The sequence below is a fragment of the Hemitrygon akajei genome, chromosome 7 (genome assembly GCF_048418815.1).
Source record: "Hemitrygon akajei chromosome 7, sHemAka1.3, whole genome shotgun sequence".
Lineage (NCBI taxonomy): Eukaryota > Metazoa > Chordata > Chondrichthyes > Myliobatiformes > Dasyatidae > Hemitrygon > Hemitrygon akajei.
In genome coordinates this window covers 109,046,805-109,065,368 of record NC_133130.1, presented here as the reverse complement: position 1 = coordinate 109,065,368, position 18,564 = coordinate 109,046,805, and the positions used below count along the sequence as shown (strand labels likewise).

At 45.5% G+C, this 18,564-nt stretch overlaps 1 protein-coding gene across 2 annotated transcripts in view; it reads right to left on the bottom strand.

Annotated features, from left to right (window-relative positions):
- Positions 1–431: 431 nt before the first annotated feature.
- Positions 432–18,564, bottom strand: part of LOC140730792 (5'-nucleotidase-like) — a 76,767-nt gene continuing 58,634 nt past the window's right edge. For both annotated transcript variants that reach the window (XM_073051687.1, XM_073051688.1), the window contains exons 7-9: positions 14,630–14,779; positions 1,647–1,847; positions 432–1,560 (exon numbers count right to left, since the gene is read on the bottom strand). In XM_073051687.1, the coding sequence (XP_072907788.1) occupies positions 1,391–1,560; positions 1,647–1,847; positions 14,630–14,779 (521 nt within the window). In that variant the 3' untranslated portion in view covers positions 432–1,390. The remainder of the gene's footprint in view (positions 1,561–1,646; positions 1,848–14,629; positions 14,780–18,564) is intronic.

Here is an 18,564-nt window from a genome sequence, read left to right as displayed (position 1 = left end):
TGCTGCATGGAGCAGTCGGAAGCGCAGCTAGTGAATGTGTCTGCTGCCCAACAATCACTGAAACACATACTACGGTTATTTAACCAGGGCAGCTCTGATACATGTGCTGGAAGAGATTAGCTACAACTGCAGTCAGATCTACCCCCTCCAGCAGAGGGGTAGTTTTGTTTGGAAAGCAAATCCCCAGAAAGAGCAGACTTTAGCTCTGCCAATCCCACCTCAAGGACAGAGACCTTATGCCATTGGGAAGGCTGACTTTGACAAAGCTGTAAGTGAAATTCCATGCCCCTCAACTCTGGTTTCTTCTCTGTACACCTCCTAAAAGAAATACTTAACTCAACTGAGAGAGAGGGAAAAGAACCCAAGGTTTGAATAAAACCTACACCCAACTAAATAAAAATCTTTTATCAAAAGCAATTGGAATATAATCATTGTTGCTTGAAAAATTTTATTGAATTATATAAAATTGCATTATATTATATTTTATGTTGTAATTCATTCATTCATGCTGATCAAAGACATCAACCCATTTCAAAATAAAACCGTTATTTTTCCTGCTTCAAAAACAATTTCCATTTATCTACATGTGCCTTTTGTAAATTATTGCTCTTTTGCTTTGATTAAAGTGTCTTGATTTCAAAGGAAGGAACATCCCTTTTGTGAACTCAGGGGTCTATAATCAACGACAAGGAGTTCTGTGATCAGTACGTTCTGCAGGTTCCAACAGTCACAGTCCTGACACAAGGATACTGTGGAAAAACAAGGCTGTACATTCAGAAACAATGGATTCTTTTTGCAAAGACACGGTGCTGTCGGTAGTAGCTTGATGTCGGTACATTTCCTTCCTGTATCAGGAGCTCTGAGAGTCATCCGGTGAAATGAGCAAGTTCAGGCTGATGCTGCCCTGTGGGAAGAGAATGGAACCGGCACCATCTATATGAGGTGAACTGCCGCAATGATCCAGCTGGCCATTAAAGATCCCATTTCACAGCGCAGAATGGCAAAAGGAATAACCATCATCGAAACTTGACACTCAAACCTCTCCGAACATGAAATGCCAAGCTATCTGATCACCCCTCTCACCGCCCCGTCAACTCAGTGGGCAGGCTGACTGCTGTATTCCACCATCAGCTTAGAGGCAGGTTTCTGGTAGCAACGTAAAGGTTGTAAAGTACTTCAGAACGTCCTTAGGTCAATGAGGGTGAGGGAGAGGCCAAGAAAATAAATTACGGTTCTGTGATTGAGTTTGATGATTGGATGGTGTCAGGTCGGGTTTGGGATCAACCCGCCAATGGCTTAAATAGAAGTCATTGCTGCCAGGGAGTCGAAATCACGTTGAACATTTCTTAGGAAGTTCACTGAATAGTTCTACAGCAGCTGGACTGAATCGCTAAAATTGTAAGAACCAAGCCAGGAATGAGAAGAGCGATAATGCAAAGGTCAAGTTACTACCGTGGCGGGTCCCACCATTATCCGTGAATAAGATTCTCCCTTCCACTGCAGGGTAAACTACCTGCAGCTGCTTCATGTAACTGGAAACCACCGAAATATCTGTATTGCCTAGAATGGGAAAAGAAAGATACAATCCCCATTAGAATTCGATTTGCTATGAACACTGTCAGTAATGACTGAAGGTGTGCAGTTACCGGTATCGTGTCTCAGTGCTCCACTCTTCAGCATGGCAAATCCGTCCCCCCCGTTGGCGATGTAGGAGTTGGCGACGATTTTGTAGGTCTTGGTATCAAGGAGCGGTTGGTAGTGGGGCACTCGGCAGTCTGCGCACAGCACGTTGAGTCTGACCACCCGGGAGCCCGGAGGTCTCTTCAGGTTAAATTCCACCTGGATACCTGGAAAATTCGGCACACCTGCCAGTCAGGGTTATACTCCATGGAAACAGGTCGCTCGGCCTAACAAAGCTGCTTAAATCATTTGGCCCTTATCCTTCCAAACCTTGCCTATAAATGCACCCGTCTAAATGTCTTTTAAAATGTTATAATTGTACCCATTTCTGCTACCTCCCCTGGCAGCTCGTTCCATACGAAAGTGGCCTCTCAGGTCTCCTTTAAATCTTTCCCCTCTCACCTTAACCCTGGCGTCCTCTAGTTCTGGGCACCCCTACACCGGGTGCTGGGGTTGGAGATACGTCTCCACCAAAGGAGGTGGAAGGCGGCTGTTCCCTCCGCAAGCCTGCAGGTCACCCTTGGGAAAGGGGTGGTAACGGCTTCGCCCCCTGATCAGGTGCAAAAATACTGTATGCTCAGTGGGCAGTGTGTACTTGTTAATGCAAGGCCTGACTAACAGCACCTGCCATTCCACTCTGGACATAAACAGAAAGATCACATTTATTTGTCGCATTGAGTGAAATGTCGTGTTTTATGTCAACAACCAGCACAGTCCAAGCGTTGTGCTGGGTGCCGCCATGCTCACGATGCCGACACAGGAAGCTTACAACTCACTAACCCTAACCCGTACATCCTTGGAAAGTGGGTGGAAACAGGAACACCTGGAGGGAACTCGTGGTCACGTTTCCTCCCACATTCCAAACATGTACGGAGACGAGAGAAAGGAGATTCAGTTCAGCTCTCGGGCTGTTTCAATCTCAGCTCGCCATGGTTTCTATTTGATTAATGATTTGGCCAATTAAAACAGATCAGACAGAGTCTGTGGAGAGAAAGAGAGTTAATGTTCCAGAAGTGGGAATATTTAAAGATTTTAGTAAATGCTGAGGCAGGAGAAGGAGGAAGGACAAGAGAGGATGAAAGGACAGGTCAAAGAAATGGGAGAAGATGGGAGAGATTATCAGAAGACCATTAGATACAGGAGCAGAAATCCAATATGATAGGATTCACCCTGCAGTTTGAGAAGGAGGAGCTTGAATCAGATATATCGGCATTACAGGGGAGTAAAGGCAATTTCAGAGGCACGAGAGAGGAGCTAGCCAAAGTTGATTAACGGGGATGACAGCAATGGTTGGAAGTAGGAGTTTCTGAGAGCAATATGGAAAGCGCAGGATACAAAACCACAAGACCGGAAGATACAGGTGCTGCATTAGACCATTTGGCCCATCAAGTCTGCTCAGCTATTTCATCATGGCTGATCCATGGATATATCCCTGATCCCCACCGTCCCTGCTTGCAAACTCCCACTCTTCTTGAACTCAAGTCTGCCAGAAATCCCTCCCCGACAGCAGGGTACTGTCTCAGTCTGGTGTGGGCTGAAGTATCAGGTTGGCTGGGCTGGCGGTGATGTTCAGACCACTCTCTCTGGGAACTTTTAACCACAGACTAAGCATGTTAATAGATCTTCCTTCTGTGGAACGAGCTGGCAGAGGAGATGGTACAGATTACAGGGCGAGTAACCCCTTATCCAAAATGCTCGGGGCTAGAGGGATTTTGGATTCCGGGCTTTGAAATGTATAATGAGCTAGCTCGGGATGGCTATTGCTTCTGACTCTGCTACATCCACACTAGACCGGATACTTTTGAAAACGCCGGTTTTGTGTAAAAACGATAGGTGTTCACACTATGTGTTTTTAAAAATATCTCTGTCCACATTGAAATGGAGATTTCGTCAAATCTCCTCCTACTGCTCATGCGCAGGACACATCTACCGAAAACAAGCCACATGTTTGGTGTTGAATTTCGCTGTGAAAGACAGTGCGTGTTTGTTCAGTTATGGACTAGAAAAACTTAAACGACGGGCAGCTGTTGGCTCTCGCTCAGGAAGATTTAAAAGTTTAAAAAAAACAAATACTGAAGCGTATGGAGGCAACCGATGGGGACCTGACTGACGACGAACATTGAAAAACTGACCAACTCTGTTGCATTAATAAAGCACCTCGTTAAATGTATAAAACATGTCTGCGTCAGTATTATCTTGTATTTCCATACAATGTTACATTAGGCTGTTACACATCTATTGTCAGAGAAGTACTTGCATAAATAGGTAAACCACCTTCATACAAGCAAGGACAGAAAACAGGGCAAAGTGAGTATACTTATCTATTCAGTAAGTTATGGGTCAAAGTATTTGGTGAGTACATTTCTAACTCTCCTGGCTTCAGTCTCGTTGCCGTCTGTTCTGAAATTGTTAGGTTGCGTTCAGGAAAACAATGAAATGGTGTGCTGCCGTCTGACAGCGTTTTTAAATTTCTCCGGTTACCTCGTCCACACTGATCTGCCTGAGCAGTGTTTTCAAAAATACCCACCCTGGGAAGCGTTTCTGAAAAGCTCCGGCTTCGGGGGACGAAAACACCGTTTTAGTGTGGACGGAGGGTAAAAACGAAGAGAAAAAGCTTCGGTTACAGATTTATCCGGCCTAGTAGCCTGAATGTATATAATCCTGGTAAGCAGTCTTGGTCTTACTCATGTGTACTTAACAGTAATATTACTGAATTCCAGTTGAGAGCCCAGAGCCATTAATTGGGCCTCATATGTTAACCCTTTCATTCGCAGAATCATTCTCGTGAACCCCCTCTGAACCCTCGCCAATATCAGCACATCTTTTCTTAGATAAAGGGCCCAAAACTGCTCACAATGCTCCAAGTGAGACCTCGCCAGTGCCTTATAAAGCACCAACATCACATCCTTGCTTTTAAAGTTCAAAGTTCAAACATTAAAATAAATTTTATCATCAAAGCACATATATGTCATCATATACAACCCTGAGATTCATTTCCCTGTGGATGCACCCAACAAGTCTATGGAACAGGATTAGTGAAAGGTCAACCGGAGTGCAGAAGGCAACAAAATGAAAATAGAAATAATGAGAACATGAGATAATAATATAAAGAGGTCTTAAAATCAGATCATTGGTTGCGGGAACATTTCAACGTTGGGGCAAGTGAGTGATGGTTGAGGAGTCGTAACTGTTCTTGAACTTGGTGGTGTGAGGGTCTTGTACCTTTACAGTGAGAAGAGAGCATGACCTGGGTGGTGGGGATCTCTGATGATGAATGCGGTTTCCCTGTGACAATGTTTCATGTAGATACGCTCAGTGGTTAGGAGGGCATTACCTGTGATGTACTGGGCCAAATCCATTACTTTCTGTAGGATTTTCTGTTCAGAAACATTGGTGTTTCTATACCAGGCCAGGATGCAGCCAGGCAACACCAATTCCACGACACATCTGTAGAAGTTTGCCAAAGATCAGATCTCCTCAGGATCTTGAGGAAGTAGAGGTACTGGCATGCCTCCTTTGCAATTGCACTTACTTGCTGGGTCCAGGACAGGTCCCCTTAAATAGTAACACTCTGGAATTTAAAGTTGATAATCTCTTCACCTCTGATCCTCCGATGATTACTGGCTCATGGCCCTCTGGTTTCCCTCTTCTGAAGTCTACAATCAGTTCCTTGATCATGCTGACATTGAGTGAGAGGTTGTTGTTATGACACCACTCAGCGAAATTTTCAACCTCTCTCCTGTATGCGTATTCCTCGCCTCTCTAGTCTTCTCAAAATCAATGCTAACGTCGCATTTCCCTTCCTCACCACCAACTCAACCGGCAAATTAACCTTTAGGGATTCCTACAACACGAGAACTCCCAAGTCCCTTGCACCTTAGATTTTTCAATTTTCTCTCCATTTAGAAAATAGTCTATTTCTTCTTACCTTACCGCATGGCCGTACACTTCCCGACACTATTCCATCTGCTACTTCTTTGCCCAATCTCCAAATCTGTCTAAGCCCTTCTGAAGCCTCCCTGCTTCCTCAGCACCACCTGCACCTCCGCCTATCTTTGTATCGTCCACAAACTTAGCCAAAAAGCCATCAATTCCATCATCCAAACCATTGACGTATAACTTTAAAAGAAGTGGTCCCAACACAGCTGTCCCCCTGCCAACATAGTTTAAATCCTCCCAAGCAGCCTAGCCAACCTGCCTGCCTGCAAAGATAAAGTCCCGTTCGGGTTCAGGTGTATCCAGTCCCTTTTGTGCAGGTCATAGCTTCCCCAGAAGAGATCCCAATGATCCAGAGAACAGAACTGTGCCCCCCCCCACCCCCACACACACCAGTTCCTCAGCCACACGTTCATCTGCCAAATGTTCCTATTCGTACACTCACTGACCTGTTCTGGCATTCGGTTTTCATCAACAATGCTTTCAAAGTTTAACGCCGCTACGTGAGGTATAAAAACATTAGGCATCATGGACTTGTTCTGGCGCTAGATTTCTGTGATCAGCAGTCACTTTAAAAAATGAATGCCGTGCTTTTTCTTAAATTTCTGCAACCAGCCTGCCGAATATTCACCATGACCTTCAATTCTCAGTTTGCTCTGATAGATCTTTGCTTGTTTCATGATCAGCATGTTCACTCCGACGGTGACGCTACACAATCCGGATCCTGATTTTTCGCTTAATGCAATGATTTTTCTATTTTTCATTACCATACGTGAGGTCACTTCTCAGAAAGGTCTGTGGTGTACATCACCAGGGAACCTTCCCACCATCTTGTGGAATTTTCCATCTGTGACTTCATGTCAGTGCTAAAAACAACTGGATTTCAGAGGTTTTTGCGTTTTGGAATTTCAGATAAAAGGTACTCAGCCTGTGTAATATTTTAAAGAACTTTAGGCGGGTACATTAATAGGAAAGGGTTAAAAGGACACAACTTGCTAATGGGGCAATAAGATTCTACCCGCTGCCACCGGATTCATGCCAGTTGTGCCTTTTGAATATCTGGAAAAACCTACTTCATGCCGTCTTTTAAAAGTGGTTAATTTCCCAGAACACAGTCCAATTTGTGTGAACCCCCTCTGTACTCAGAATTCAGGTGTCATCCCAGTAACTCTACACAGGGATACCTGCAGCTTCTCCCACTCTGCATGTAATCTAACTGGGCCGCAGTACTGATGAGGCATAACTCTGTCCTCAGTATCACAGTCAGTCAGATTTAAGGCCAGTATTCCATTAGTTGTCTGGGTTACTTTGCATCCTGTCACTGACATTTCAATCCTCTGTGCCCTTAGACCACAAGACCTATTGCTTCTCCAGTGGTTTTGTAGAAAGGAATTTTGTTATAGGTCCAAAGTGGATGACTCTCAGTTTCCCTATTCAGTAACTTTTCAGATTTCTCCTGTAATTCAAAGCATTGGTGTTTACTGCTGATAAAAGCTCTTGTTTCTCTTCAGCTTAGAAACGTAACCTCTTATCTGAGCCTCCAACAGTGACACGATTGCAATCACAACACAGGCCATCGAGGGTTGCACCGATCGCACTCTGCTGCAGAGACATCATAACCATTATCCTGACTCTGTTCCTGCTTTTCTCAGCCAGTCAGAGAATTTGCCTGCAATTCCAAATCCTTCTGATGAGGTCTTAATCAAATGCCTTCAAGAAGTACACGTTGTCTTTTTTATCTAGAGATACAGCACAGTGACAGCCCCATGAGCCTACACCACCTAATTACGCCCATGAGGCCAAATTATCTACTAACCTCTACATCTTTGGAATTTAGGAGGGAACTGTACCACCCAGAGGAAACCTATGTGATCATGAGGAGAACATGCAAACTCCTTACAGACAGCAACGGGAATTGAACTCAGGTCGCATTATGCTAACCACTACACTACCGTCAGTGACATTCCCAGCCCCACAACTATATTCAATTCCTCTGAACGTTACTCAACAATTTCAAACCCGTGTCGCTCCTCGTCAGCAGCTGGAATGTCCATTCACACTTTTCTTAGTCCCCAGCTGGTTTACAAATCCTACTTTATCCTTCTCTTGACTTTCTTACGTGCTGGTGTGAAGGCCCATGAGCCTTCAGTCTAAAGGAGTGAGGGACCATTGGTCAAAGCGGGGTTTTGATCCAGTATGTCAACAAGTCCTTTTGCCCCACAGACGCTGCCTGACCTGCTGAGCTCCTTCAGCAGTTTGTTCGTTACAGTTAATAGGCCTGACTACTTAAGCTTGGTGATGGAATCGATCGGGTGCCAGGGTTCTTGTTCCCCTTCAATGGCGTTATTTCCTCCATTATTTTGTCCAGCATGTGATCATTTTCCCTGATCTAGCGCACTGGACAGCAAAGGATTTTTTGAAGGTGCTGCTTCCTCGGAAATCTCCTGTGTTCGTGACAGGACACTCAAAGCTGAACACAAATATAACTTTATACTACTGGTATCACGTAGGAATTTGGAGAAACAAGAAATTAACTTTTATTAAATGTAATGCCTTTATAGACAATAGGTGCAGAAGTAGACCATTCGGCCCTTTGAGCCTGCACCGCCATTCTGAGATCATGGCTGATCAACTACTATCAATACCCGGTTCCTGCCTTGTCCCCATATCCCTTGATTCCCCTATCCACAAGATACCTATCTAGCTCCTTCTTGAAAGCATCCAGAGAATTGGCCTCCACTACCTTCCGAGGCAGTGCATTCCAGACCCCCACAACTCTCTGGGAGAAGAAGTTTTTCCTTAACTCTGTCCTGAATGACCTACCCCTTTTTCTCAAACCATGCCCTCTGGTACTGGACTCTCCCAGCATCTGGAACATATTTCCTGCCTCTATCTTGTCCAATCTCTTAATAATCTTATATGTTTCAATCAGATCCCCTCTCAATCTCCTTAATTCCAGCGTGTACAAGCCCAGTCTCTCTAACCTCTCTGCGTAAGACAGTCCAGACATCCCAGGAATTAACCTCGTGAATCTACGCTGCACTTCCTCTACAGCCAGGATGTCCTTCCTTAACCCTGGAGACCAAAACTGTACACAATACTCCAGGTGTGGTCTCACCAGGGCTCTGTACAAATGCAAGAGGATTTCCTTGCTCTTGTACTCAATTCCCTTTGTAATAAAGGCCAACATTCCATTAGCCTTCTTCACTGCCTGCCGCACTTGCTCATTCACCTTCAGTGACTGATGAACAAGGACTCCTAGATCTCTTTGTATTTCTCCCTTACCTAACTCTACACTGTTCAGATAATAATCTGCCTTCCTGTTCTTACTCCCAAAGTGGATAACCTCACTTATTCACATTAAACGTCATCTGCCAAGTATCTGCCCACTCACCCAGCCTATCCAAGTCACCCTGAATTCTCCTAACATCCTCATCACATGTCACACTGCCACCCAGCTTAGTATCATCAGCAAATTTGCTGATGTTATTTTCTATGCCTTCATCCAAATCGTTGACGTAAATGGTAAACAGCTGTGGTCCCAATACCGAGCCCTGTGGCACCCCACTAGTCACCACCTGCCATTCCGAGAAACACCCATTCACTGCTACCCTTTGCTTTCTATCTGCCAACCAGTTTTCTATCCATGTCAATGTCTTCCCCCCGATGCCCTGAGCTTTGATTTTACCCACCAATCTCCTATGTGGGACCTTATCAAATGCCTTCTGAAAATCGAGGTACACTACATCCACTGGATCTCCCCCATCTAACTTCCTGGTTACATCCTCGAAAAACTCCAACAGATTAGTCAAGCATGATTTACCCTTAGTAAATCCATGCTGGCTCGGCCCAATCCTATCACTGCTATCTAGATATGCCACTATTTCATCCTTAATAATGGACTCTAGCATCTTCCCCACCACCGATGTCAGGCTGACAGGTCGATAGTTCTCTGTTTTCTCCCTCCCTCCTTTCTTAAAAAGTGGGAGTGGGAAAAGTGTCCGTCGGTGCGGGCAGCGGAGCGGGAGTAAGGAGTGCTCGTGATCGACAGACGACTGGAGATCGGAGGATCGGAGGATCAGCCGTTGTAGGTAGGCCGAGACCCTCGGACCTACCTGGAGAATACCTGAGGAGGAAGGTAAAGCTGCGCAAGTGCGGGTGACGTCAGCGGCGAGCGCGTGGTTTAAAAAGCGACCCACTTTCAGGAGCGGGCAGCAGAGTGCGCAGGAGCAGAGTGCTGGGCTTTGGCTCAGCAGGCTTTAGCACAAGAGGACTTCGGCAAGAAGCCTGTTTTTCATTTATTCTGACTAATCTGGGATCAGGTAATGGGGGAGACAGTTAGAGCAGTGGTGTGCTCCGTATGCAGTACGTGGGAGGTCAGGGCCAACACAGTTGTCCCTGATGACCACACCTGCAATAGGTGCATCCAGCTGCAGCTCCTATCAGACCGAGTTAGGGAATTGGAGCAGGAGCTGGATGAACTATGGATCATTCAGGAGGCAGAGGCTGAGATAGATAAGAGTTATCGGGAGGTAGTCACACCGAAAAGACAGGAGGTAGGCAAATGGATGACAGTCAAGGGAGGCAAGGGGAGCAGACAGAGAGAGCAGAGCACCCCTGTGGCCGTTCCCATCAACAATAAGTATACCGTTTTGGATACTGTTGGTGGGGATGACCTACCAGGAACAAGCTGCAGGGGTCCTGTCTCTGGCACTGAGGTTGGACCCGCGACTAGGAAGGGGAGGAGGGAAGAGAAGAGAGCGGTAGTGATAGGGGATTCTATAGTCAGGGGGGCGGATAGGAGATTTTGTGGGTAAGATCGGGAGTCTCGGATGCTATGTTGCTTCCCTGGTGCCGGGGTCAGAGACATCTCAGATTGGGTGCAGGTTATTCTTGAGAGGGAGGGCAAGAATCCAGATGTTGTGGTCCATGTAAGGACCAATGACGTGGGTAGGATGAGTGAGGGGGTCCTGCGTAGGGAGTTCAGGGAGTTAGGTGCGAAGCTGAAGAGCAGGACATCCAGGGTAACAATCTCAGGATTGCTACCTGTGCCACTTGCGAGGGAGGCAAGGAACAGAAAGATTATAAAGATTAATACGTGGCTGAGAGGATGGTGCAGGAGGGAGGGCTTCAGGTTTGTAGATAATTGGGCTCTGTTCCAGGGAAGGTGGGATCTGTTCTGAAGGGACGGTTTACACCTGAACTGGAGCGGTACTAACATTCTTGCAGGGAAGTTTGCTAGTGCTTCTTGGGGGGGGTTTAAACTAAATTTGCAGGGGGCAGGGATCCAGAATGTGCGAGAGGATAGTGAGAGGAAGAATAAAGGACAGGTGGGGACTACACGGTTCCAGAATATTAAGTGTGTAGTAGAGAAAGGTGAGGCGGAACAAGTGATAAGGAGGACACATGTACAGAGGGATGGTCTGACGGAACATGGAGTTAAATGTGTTGAAAGAATAAGTAAATTGAGGAAGGACAACAAAATTCTAGGGGCGTATGGGAGTTCGGGGAGCTGGGTTAAGCACAATAGGCAGCGATTTAAACAGAGAGAGGAGAAATGGGCTAAAAATTCTATATCTGAATGCACGAAGTGTCAGAAATAAGGCGGATGAGCTTGAAGCTCAGGTGCGAATGGGTAACTATGATGTTGTTGGGATAACGGAGACATGGCTGCAGGGAGATCAGACCTGGGAAATGAATGTACAAGGATATACGTGCTATCGTAGGGACAGAAATGTGGGCAGAGGGGGTGGGGTGGCCCTGTTGGTGAGGAATGAGATTCAGTCCTTTGCAAGGGGGGACATAGGGTCAGGAGAAGTAGAGTCTGTGTGGATAGAACTGAGGAACAGTAAGGCCAAAAGGACCCAAATGGGTGTTGTCTACAGGCCACCAAACAGTAGCATGGATATTGGGTGCAAGTTGAATATGGAGTTAACATTGGCATGTGGCAAAGGTAATGTCGCAGTAGTTATGGGGGATTTCAACATGCAGGTGAACTGGGAGAATCAGGTTGGTGCTGGACCACAGGATAGGGAGTTTGTAGAGTGCCTACGGGATGCATTCTTGGAACAGCTTGTACAAGAGCCGACCAAGGACAAGACTATTCTGGATTTAGTGTTATGTAATGAACAGGATTTGATAAGTGATCTTGCAGTAAAGGAGCCGTTAGGAGGTAGTGATCATAATATTATAAGTTTTTATCTGCAATTTGAGAAGGATAAGGGCAGCTCGGAGGTGTCAGCGTTGCAGTTGAACAGGGGAAACTATGAGGGAGGAGCTGGCCAAAGTTGACTGGATGGATAGCCTAGCAGAAAAGACAGTGGAACAGCAATGGCAGGTATTCTTGGGAATAATTCACAAGGTGCAAAATCAGTTCATCCCCCAGAGAAGGAAGGATTCAAAGGGGGGAAAGGGGCCACAGTGGTTGACAAAGGAAGTCAGAGATTGCATAGCATTAAAAAAAAGGAAGTATAACAGAGCTAGGGTGAGTGGGAGGACAGATGATTGGGAAGTTTTTAAGGAACAACAGAACTTAACTAAAAAGACAATACGGGGAGAAAAAATGAGGTACGAACGCAAGCTAGCCAGGAATATAAAGGAAGATAGCAAAAGGTTTTTTAGGTATGTGAAGAGAAAGAAGATAGTTAAGAACAATGTTGGGCCCTTGAAGAATGAATTGGGTGAAATGTTTTATGGGAAACAGAGAAACGGCAGAAGAACGTAATGAGTACTTTAGATCTGTTTTCACTAAGGAAGACACAAGCAATCTCCCAGATGTATGGATGGACCAAGGACATAGGGTAACAGAGGAAATGAAACAGATTGACATTCGGAAGGAAACGATGATGAGAAGACTGATGGGACTGAAGGCTGACAAATCCCCAGGTCCAGATGGTCTGCATCCTAGGGTACTAAAGGAGGTGGCCCTGGAAATTGCAGATGCATTGGTAATCATTTTCCAATGTTCCTTAGATTCAGGATCAGTTCCTGAGGATTGGAGAATGGCTAATGTTATCCCACTTTAGTTGCATAATGCACTTTGCAATAGTTCAACTGAACTAAAAACGTTCTGTTGATGTTTTTCATTTGGACTCAGTGACTCATTGTGCTTATTGTCTACAATAATCCACCAGCACTGATGGATTCCAGTTGCCCTGGTACTGTTTCTCCATGACCGCAATGTCCTGGTGAAACATTTCACCGTGCCCGTCACTGACAGCGCCAAGATTTGCAGGGAAGAAGTCTAAATGGGAATGCAGAAAACGAATCTGTGGTTGTGGTGATATCACATGTCACGTGTCAGGACGTGATTGGACAGAGTTCTGAGCATGCGCAGAAATGACAGAATGATCGAGAAGCTTGTATGGTTAAAACGTGGTTGCTGTTTGCTGTTAAGTAAAAGTTCTAGTTATGCTCTTCCAGAATATGTTTCTTTATGAGTAACCCACGGTACGTGTAAAGAACACAACAGTAGTGACATGTTGCACTTCACGATTCTGTATGCTTGAAGCATGTTGTTAACCAGCTGTGTGTAGCTTGGTGCTCTGGATTTGCCAAGAAAATTTTCAATGACATCCTTGAATGCCTTCCAATGATTTTCTCCGGTCCCACTAGAAAATCTTTGAATTGCCTGGTCATTGACGACTTGATTGATTCATGGACCAACAGAAATCCCTCCCTTCATCTTAGCATCTGTCGTTCTGGGAAACATCTGTCTCAAATACCAAAGTCCTTCAGGGATTCTTCTTTTGCCTGGTGCTGGCAGATTTCATCCTTGAACCCGCTTCTGCTTTTGCCTTCGACAACCCCACGTCTCTGACCATGTCATTTAACTCAGATTGGGTTATCAGATGAGGCTCACTCCTCATTCTGTATCTGTATCGTTTTCCATTCCTGGCTCGTGCACCATGGCATCTTCATCTGCCTCCTCTAGACTCTATTTCTCTGGTGACTTCAGTACTGGAAGACTGGCATTATACGTCCATTCGTCCCTCCCCACTGATCTCCCTCCTGGCACTTAAGTGATTCACCTGCCCCCTACACCTCCTCCCTCACTACCATTCAGTTCCTCCAGCATTTTGTGTGTGTTGCTTGGATTTCCAGCATCTGCAGATGTTCTCTCGTTTGGGAATAAAGAGCTGACATTTTGAGCTGAGACACTTAATCAGGACCTGGGGGGAAGGGGGAAGATGCCAGAATGAAAGGACAAGGGACGGGAAGAGTACAAGCTGGCAGGTGCTGGGGGAAACCAGGTGAGGGGAGTAGAGATGAAATGCGAAGCTGAAGAGGTAAAGAGCTAAAAAAAAGAAGTAATCCGGTTGGAGAGGAGATTGGACCATGGGAAAAAGGCAGGTGAGGAGATAAGAAGGGGCAAGCGAGGAGCCAGTATCGGGAATGGATAAGGGGGGGTGTGGGATGTGGAGTAATTACCAGACGTCAGAAAAATCGATGCTTATGCCATCATGCTGGGCTCTCCCATATGAATAAATCACCTCATCATCCTTCACAGCAACATCGTTAGCAGTTGCAGCAAGCTATTTTGACATGGCTTGTGGTCTTACTAACAGTTTCCTCACTTCTTGGTTTGTTTCATCACAGTTCTCAGGATTTGTGCTCAGCTTTGTGAGTTTGTTTTTGCATGCTTCATCCTTTCAGGGAGGGAGCAATTGATAAACAATTGATAGGTATTTTTCTACCACATATGAGCAAAGCAGCTGTGTCCCTGCACTCATTGGTCCGGCAGAGGGACACGATGACCAGGGGTGCGCGCAGTGTCCAAGCCACAGCGCTCACTGGCCCAGCGGAGGGACGCGATGACCAGGGGTGCGCGCAGTGTCCATGCCACAGCGCTCACTGGCCCAGCGGAGGGACGCGATGACCAGGGGTGCGCGCAGTGTCCATGCCACAGCGCTCACTGGCCCAGCGGAGGGACGCGATGACCAGGGGTGCGCGCAGTGTCCATGCCACAGCGCTCACTGGCCCAGCGGAGGGACACGATGACCAGTTATCTTACCAGAGACCTGCAGGAACTCGCCGGTGTTCATCCCATATCTTCTGACTGAATGCTCAAAAGCTGCCCGTATTGTAGACCCTTTGACCTCCAGCAGGTCAACGGTGCTTCCGAACGGTAAAACTGCCATCAGGCTATCCATTTGTATCCTCCCTACATGCAGGAAACAAGGTATCAAGGCGTTACTGGAATTGGAATCGGTTAATTATCATTGCATGTACTAGATACAGTGAAAAGCTTGTCTTGCAGATTGTTCACACTGATCAGTTCATTGCACAGTCCATTGCGACAGCACAAAGTGACACGGCAAAGTAACACACATGTGTAACAGCCACAGGCAAAGGGCAGGTAGACAACCAGCTGCAAGAACACAGATTGTGAGGTCAAGAGTCCACCTTATCCTACAAGGGAGCCATTCAATAGCCTGATAACACTGGAGTTCTTCTTGAGCCTGGTGCACGTGCCAACTAATTTGTGCAGCCCAACTACACCGTGACTAATAATGTATCAACCCATATGTCCCTGGAATGTGGAGGAACACGTGGTCACGGGGGAACGTGTAAACTCCTTATAGACAGTGGCAGGAATTGAACCGCTATGCTACGTTGCCCCTGTGCTTTAAATCACTGATTGAGATGGCCCATGACAGATTCTGTATTCAATGATATGCAGAGAACAGGCTGTAAAGCTCTTCATGTCTGTGCTGAATTCAATACCAAAGTACACAAATCCCATCTGCCTGCCCATGGTCCATATCCCTCCATTCCCTGCACGTTCATGTGCCTGTCTGAATACCTCTTAACGTATCTGCCTGCAACTCTACCCCTGACAGGCTATTCCAGGCATCCACCACTCTCTGTGTAAAAAAAAAACTTGCCCCACAAATCCCCTTTAAACTTTCACCCTTCACCTTAAAACCTATGCCCTCTACTATTTGATATTTCCACGGTGGGCAAAAGGCGATGACTGTTCATCTTTCAATGACTCAACATAAGTTTACAACCTCTATCAAGATCAGGAGAATTGTAAACTGAAACAGCTCTGGGTGGAGTTCAGACCACAGCCAGTGAGGAAATTCTACCACAAGCCTTTCATTTACAAGTTGTTTCAGTGCCCCCTTGTCTGGAGTGTTACAGGGCACAGAAGAGCCCAGACAATGATTAGCAAGTAGATGCTGTATCAGTGAGCGTTGAGCGGACTGACACTAATGTATGTGTGGCCGTTCAGGAAGGTACATAGTCTTGACTTCAAATCCAACACCAAACCCATAAGAAATTGGAGTGAATTAGGCCATTCAGCCCATTGTTTGCTCCGCCATTCCATCATGGGGTTCCATCAACCCCATTCTCCTGCCTTCTCCTTTAAATATACTCAATGACTTGGCCACAGCTATCTGTGCCAATGAATTCCACAGATTCACCACCCTCTGGACAAGGAAATTCCTCCTCATCTCTGTTCTAAAAGGGCATCCTTCGATTCTGAGGCTGTGGCCTCTGGTCCTAAAAGCCCTGCTACAGCTAACATCCTCTCCACATCCATTCTATCTAGACCTTCAATATTCAATCGGTTTCAATGAGATCCCCCTCATTCTTCTAAATCCCAGTAAGTACCAGCCTAGAGCCATCAAACATTCCTTACACATTCCCAGGGTCTCTCTTGTCAACTCTCCAATGCCAGCATGCCTTTTCACAGATAAAGGGGCCCCGCGTTACATCTTTGGCTTCATATTCGATTCCTCTTGAAATTAATGCTCACATTGCATTTACCTTCCTTACCACCGACTCAACCTGCAAGTTACCTTTTAGGGATCCCTCCACCAGGACTCCCAAGTACCTGCGCACCTCTGATTTCCGAATTGTCTCCCTGTTTAGAAAATAGTCTGTGGCCTTTTCTCTTTCAACCAAAGTACACGGCCACCCACTTCCCTGCACTGTATTCCATTTGCCTGTTCTCTAAGTCCTTCTGCGGACTCCCTGCCTCCACAACACTACCTGCCCCTCCATCTATCTTCGTATCATCTGCAAACTTGGCCACAAAACCGTCAATTCTGTCATCAAAATCAATTGCATATACTGTGAAAAGGGGTCCCTAGCCACCGGAGCGGACCAGGAAACGGTCCCTTTATTCTGGCTCTCTGCCTCCTGCTGATCAGCCAATCTTCTGTCCATGCTCGTACCTTTCCTGTATTACCACAGGCACCTTGTTTAACAGATTCATCAAAGTTCAAAGTACGTAAAGGTCACCATATTTTCTGGTGTAGTCTGTTTTGTCATGTGTTTTTGTGATATCATTCTGGAGGAACGTTGTCTCATTTTTTAACTGCATTGCATTTGTGGTTTTTAAATGACAATAAACTGAATCTGAATATACTACCCTGAGATTTGTTTTTGTTGTGTATGTGGCCTGGCTACACAACAATGCTGTTAATAAAAACACTGGAGACGGGAGCTAAGTTTCATGGTTCTTTACTGGCAGAAACCGAACCTTAAAACACACGTACAGATCAATACACACCTGATAACGCATGCTCAATATGCACCTAATGTTGCAATCAATGACGTGTTACTAAAACATAAAGTAGTCCCTTATTATACTGTTGGCTATATGATACACTCCTCCCCTTTTATTTTAATAGTGTATCAACTGTTTTTTTTTAACTGGGGCACTATGCTAAACAAATACATTTACCCTTAGCATTTGAATGCCTACCATTTGTTTACTTAATAATATCAAATAATAACAAAGTAACGTAATAATATCAAATTATAACAAGCCCTTTCTTTTACTTTTGGTCCAAGACCCATTTATAACTCAGGTCTCTGGGGTGTGGGGGGTCTTCTCTGCTTCTCCGGGTAACGTCTGTCAATAACTTGTTTGTTTTAATACAGATTTCCATGTAAAAGTCATGAGAAGTTGACCTCTGAGTATAGGGAGTTAAGAAGATGTGCACCTCCAACTTGCTAAGAGTTCTAGGCAGCAGATCACCTCTGAATAATGAAGACTCCTCTGTGTAGCTGTCCTAGATACATTCGCATCTTTGTGCTATCACTTGTCTTCCTTACTCATTTGTTCCAACTGAGCTAATTACACAACCAATCTTTGTATTCTCCTTAGATTCCAAAGAGATAGCCTGACCTTTATGATACTATCTCTTATCATAATATAACTTTCCATCTACTCCTCGTGCTGGTGATTCAGCAGGAGTGCTGTGAAGATGCTCAGGAGAAGATGGAGATGCTGGTCTTTTCGGAGATTTAAGCTTATTGAGAGTTTGCAGATCTTCCAGTATCTGTTCATCTGTTAACAAGTAATTTAACTGCGCAGGTGCAGGTTTTCATCTTTTGTCTGTAATTGGAACAGGGTCATTAGGTCTCCTCCTTAATTTCCTAGTCATTATTGGTTTTACCTCCATAGAATCTCCTGTGAGTTCCATTGTTAGCCTCTCATTCTCAATCATCTTTTTCTTTTCTTCTAACTCAACCTTTTTATCTTCAAATTCCTTCACTGCTTTCTTCCCTTTAATATAGTTCCTTTCCACTTGTCCTGTCTCCTGTTGCAGAAAAAGCTCCGTATTTCGTATTCTTTCCTTGTGTTGTTGATCTAGTTTCTTCATCCTTTTCTGATACTTCCTGTAAGTGTCTTTTGAGAGATGTCAGTTTCTCCTGGTACCTCTGCTCTCTTACTTCCAGGTAGTCTTCATCATCCTGCTTATTGGCAATGTCCGTCTCCCTTGCATCCTCTGTATCTTCATCCGAGTCGCAGCCACGGATACTGTGTTCATCCTCCTCGTCTGCGCTCTCTAGCTCCTCCTCGTCATTGAAGTAATCGACAATGGGTGAGAGGAGAGCTGTGGACATCTTCCCCGCCTAGCAGCCCTCCCTTGTTGACACATTTAGTGCCTTGATGGTGTGCCAATCCAGCTGGATTTTCCTGAGCCA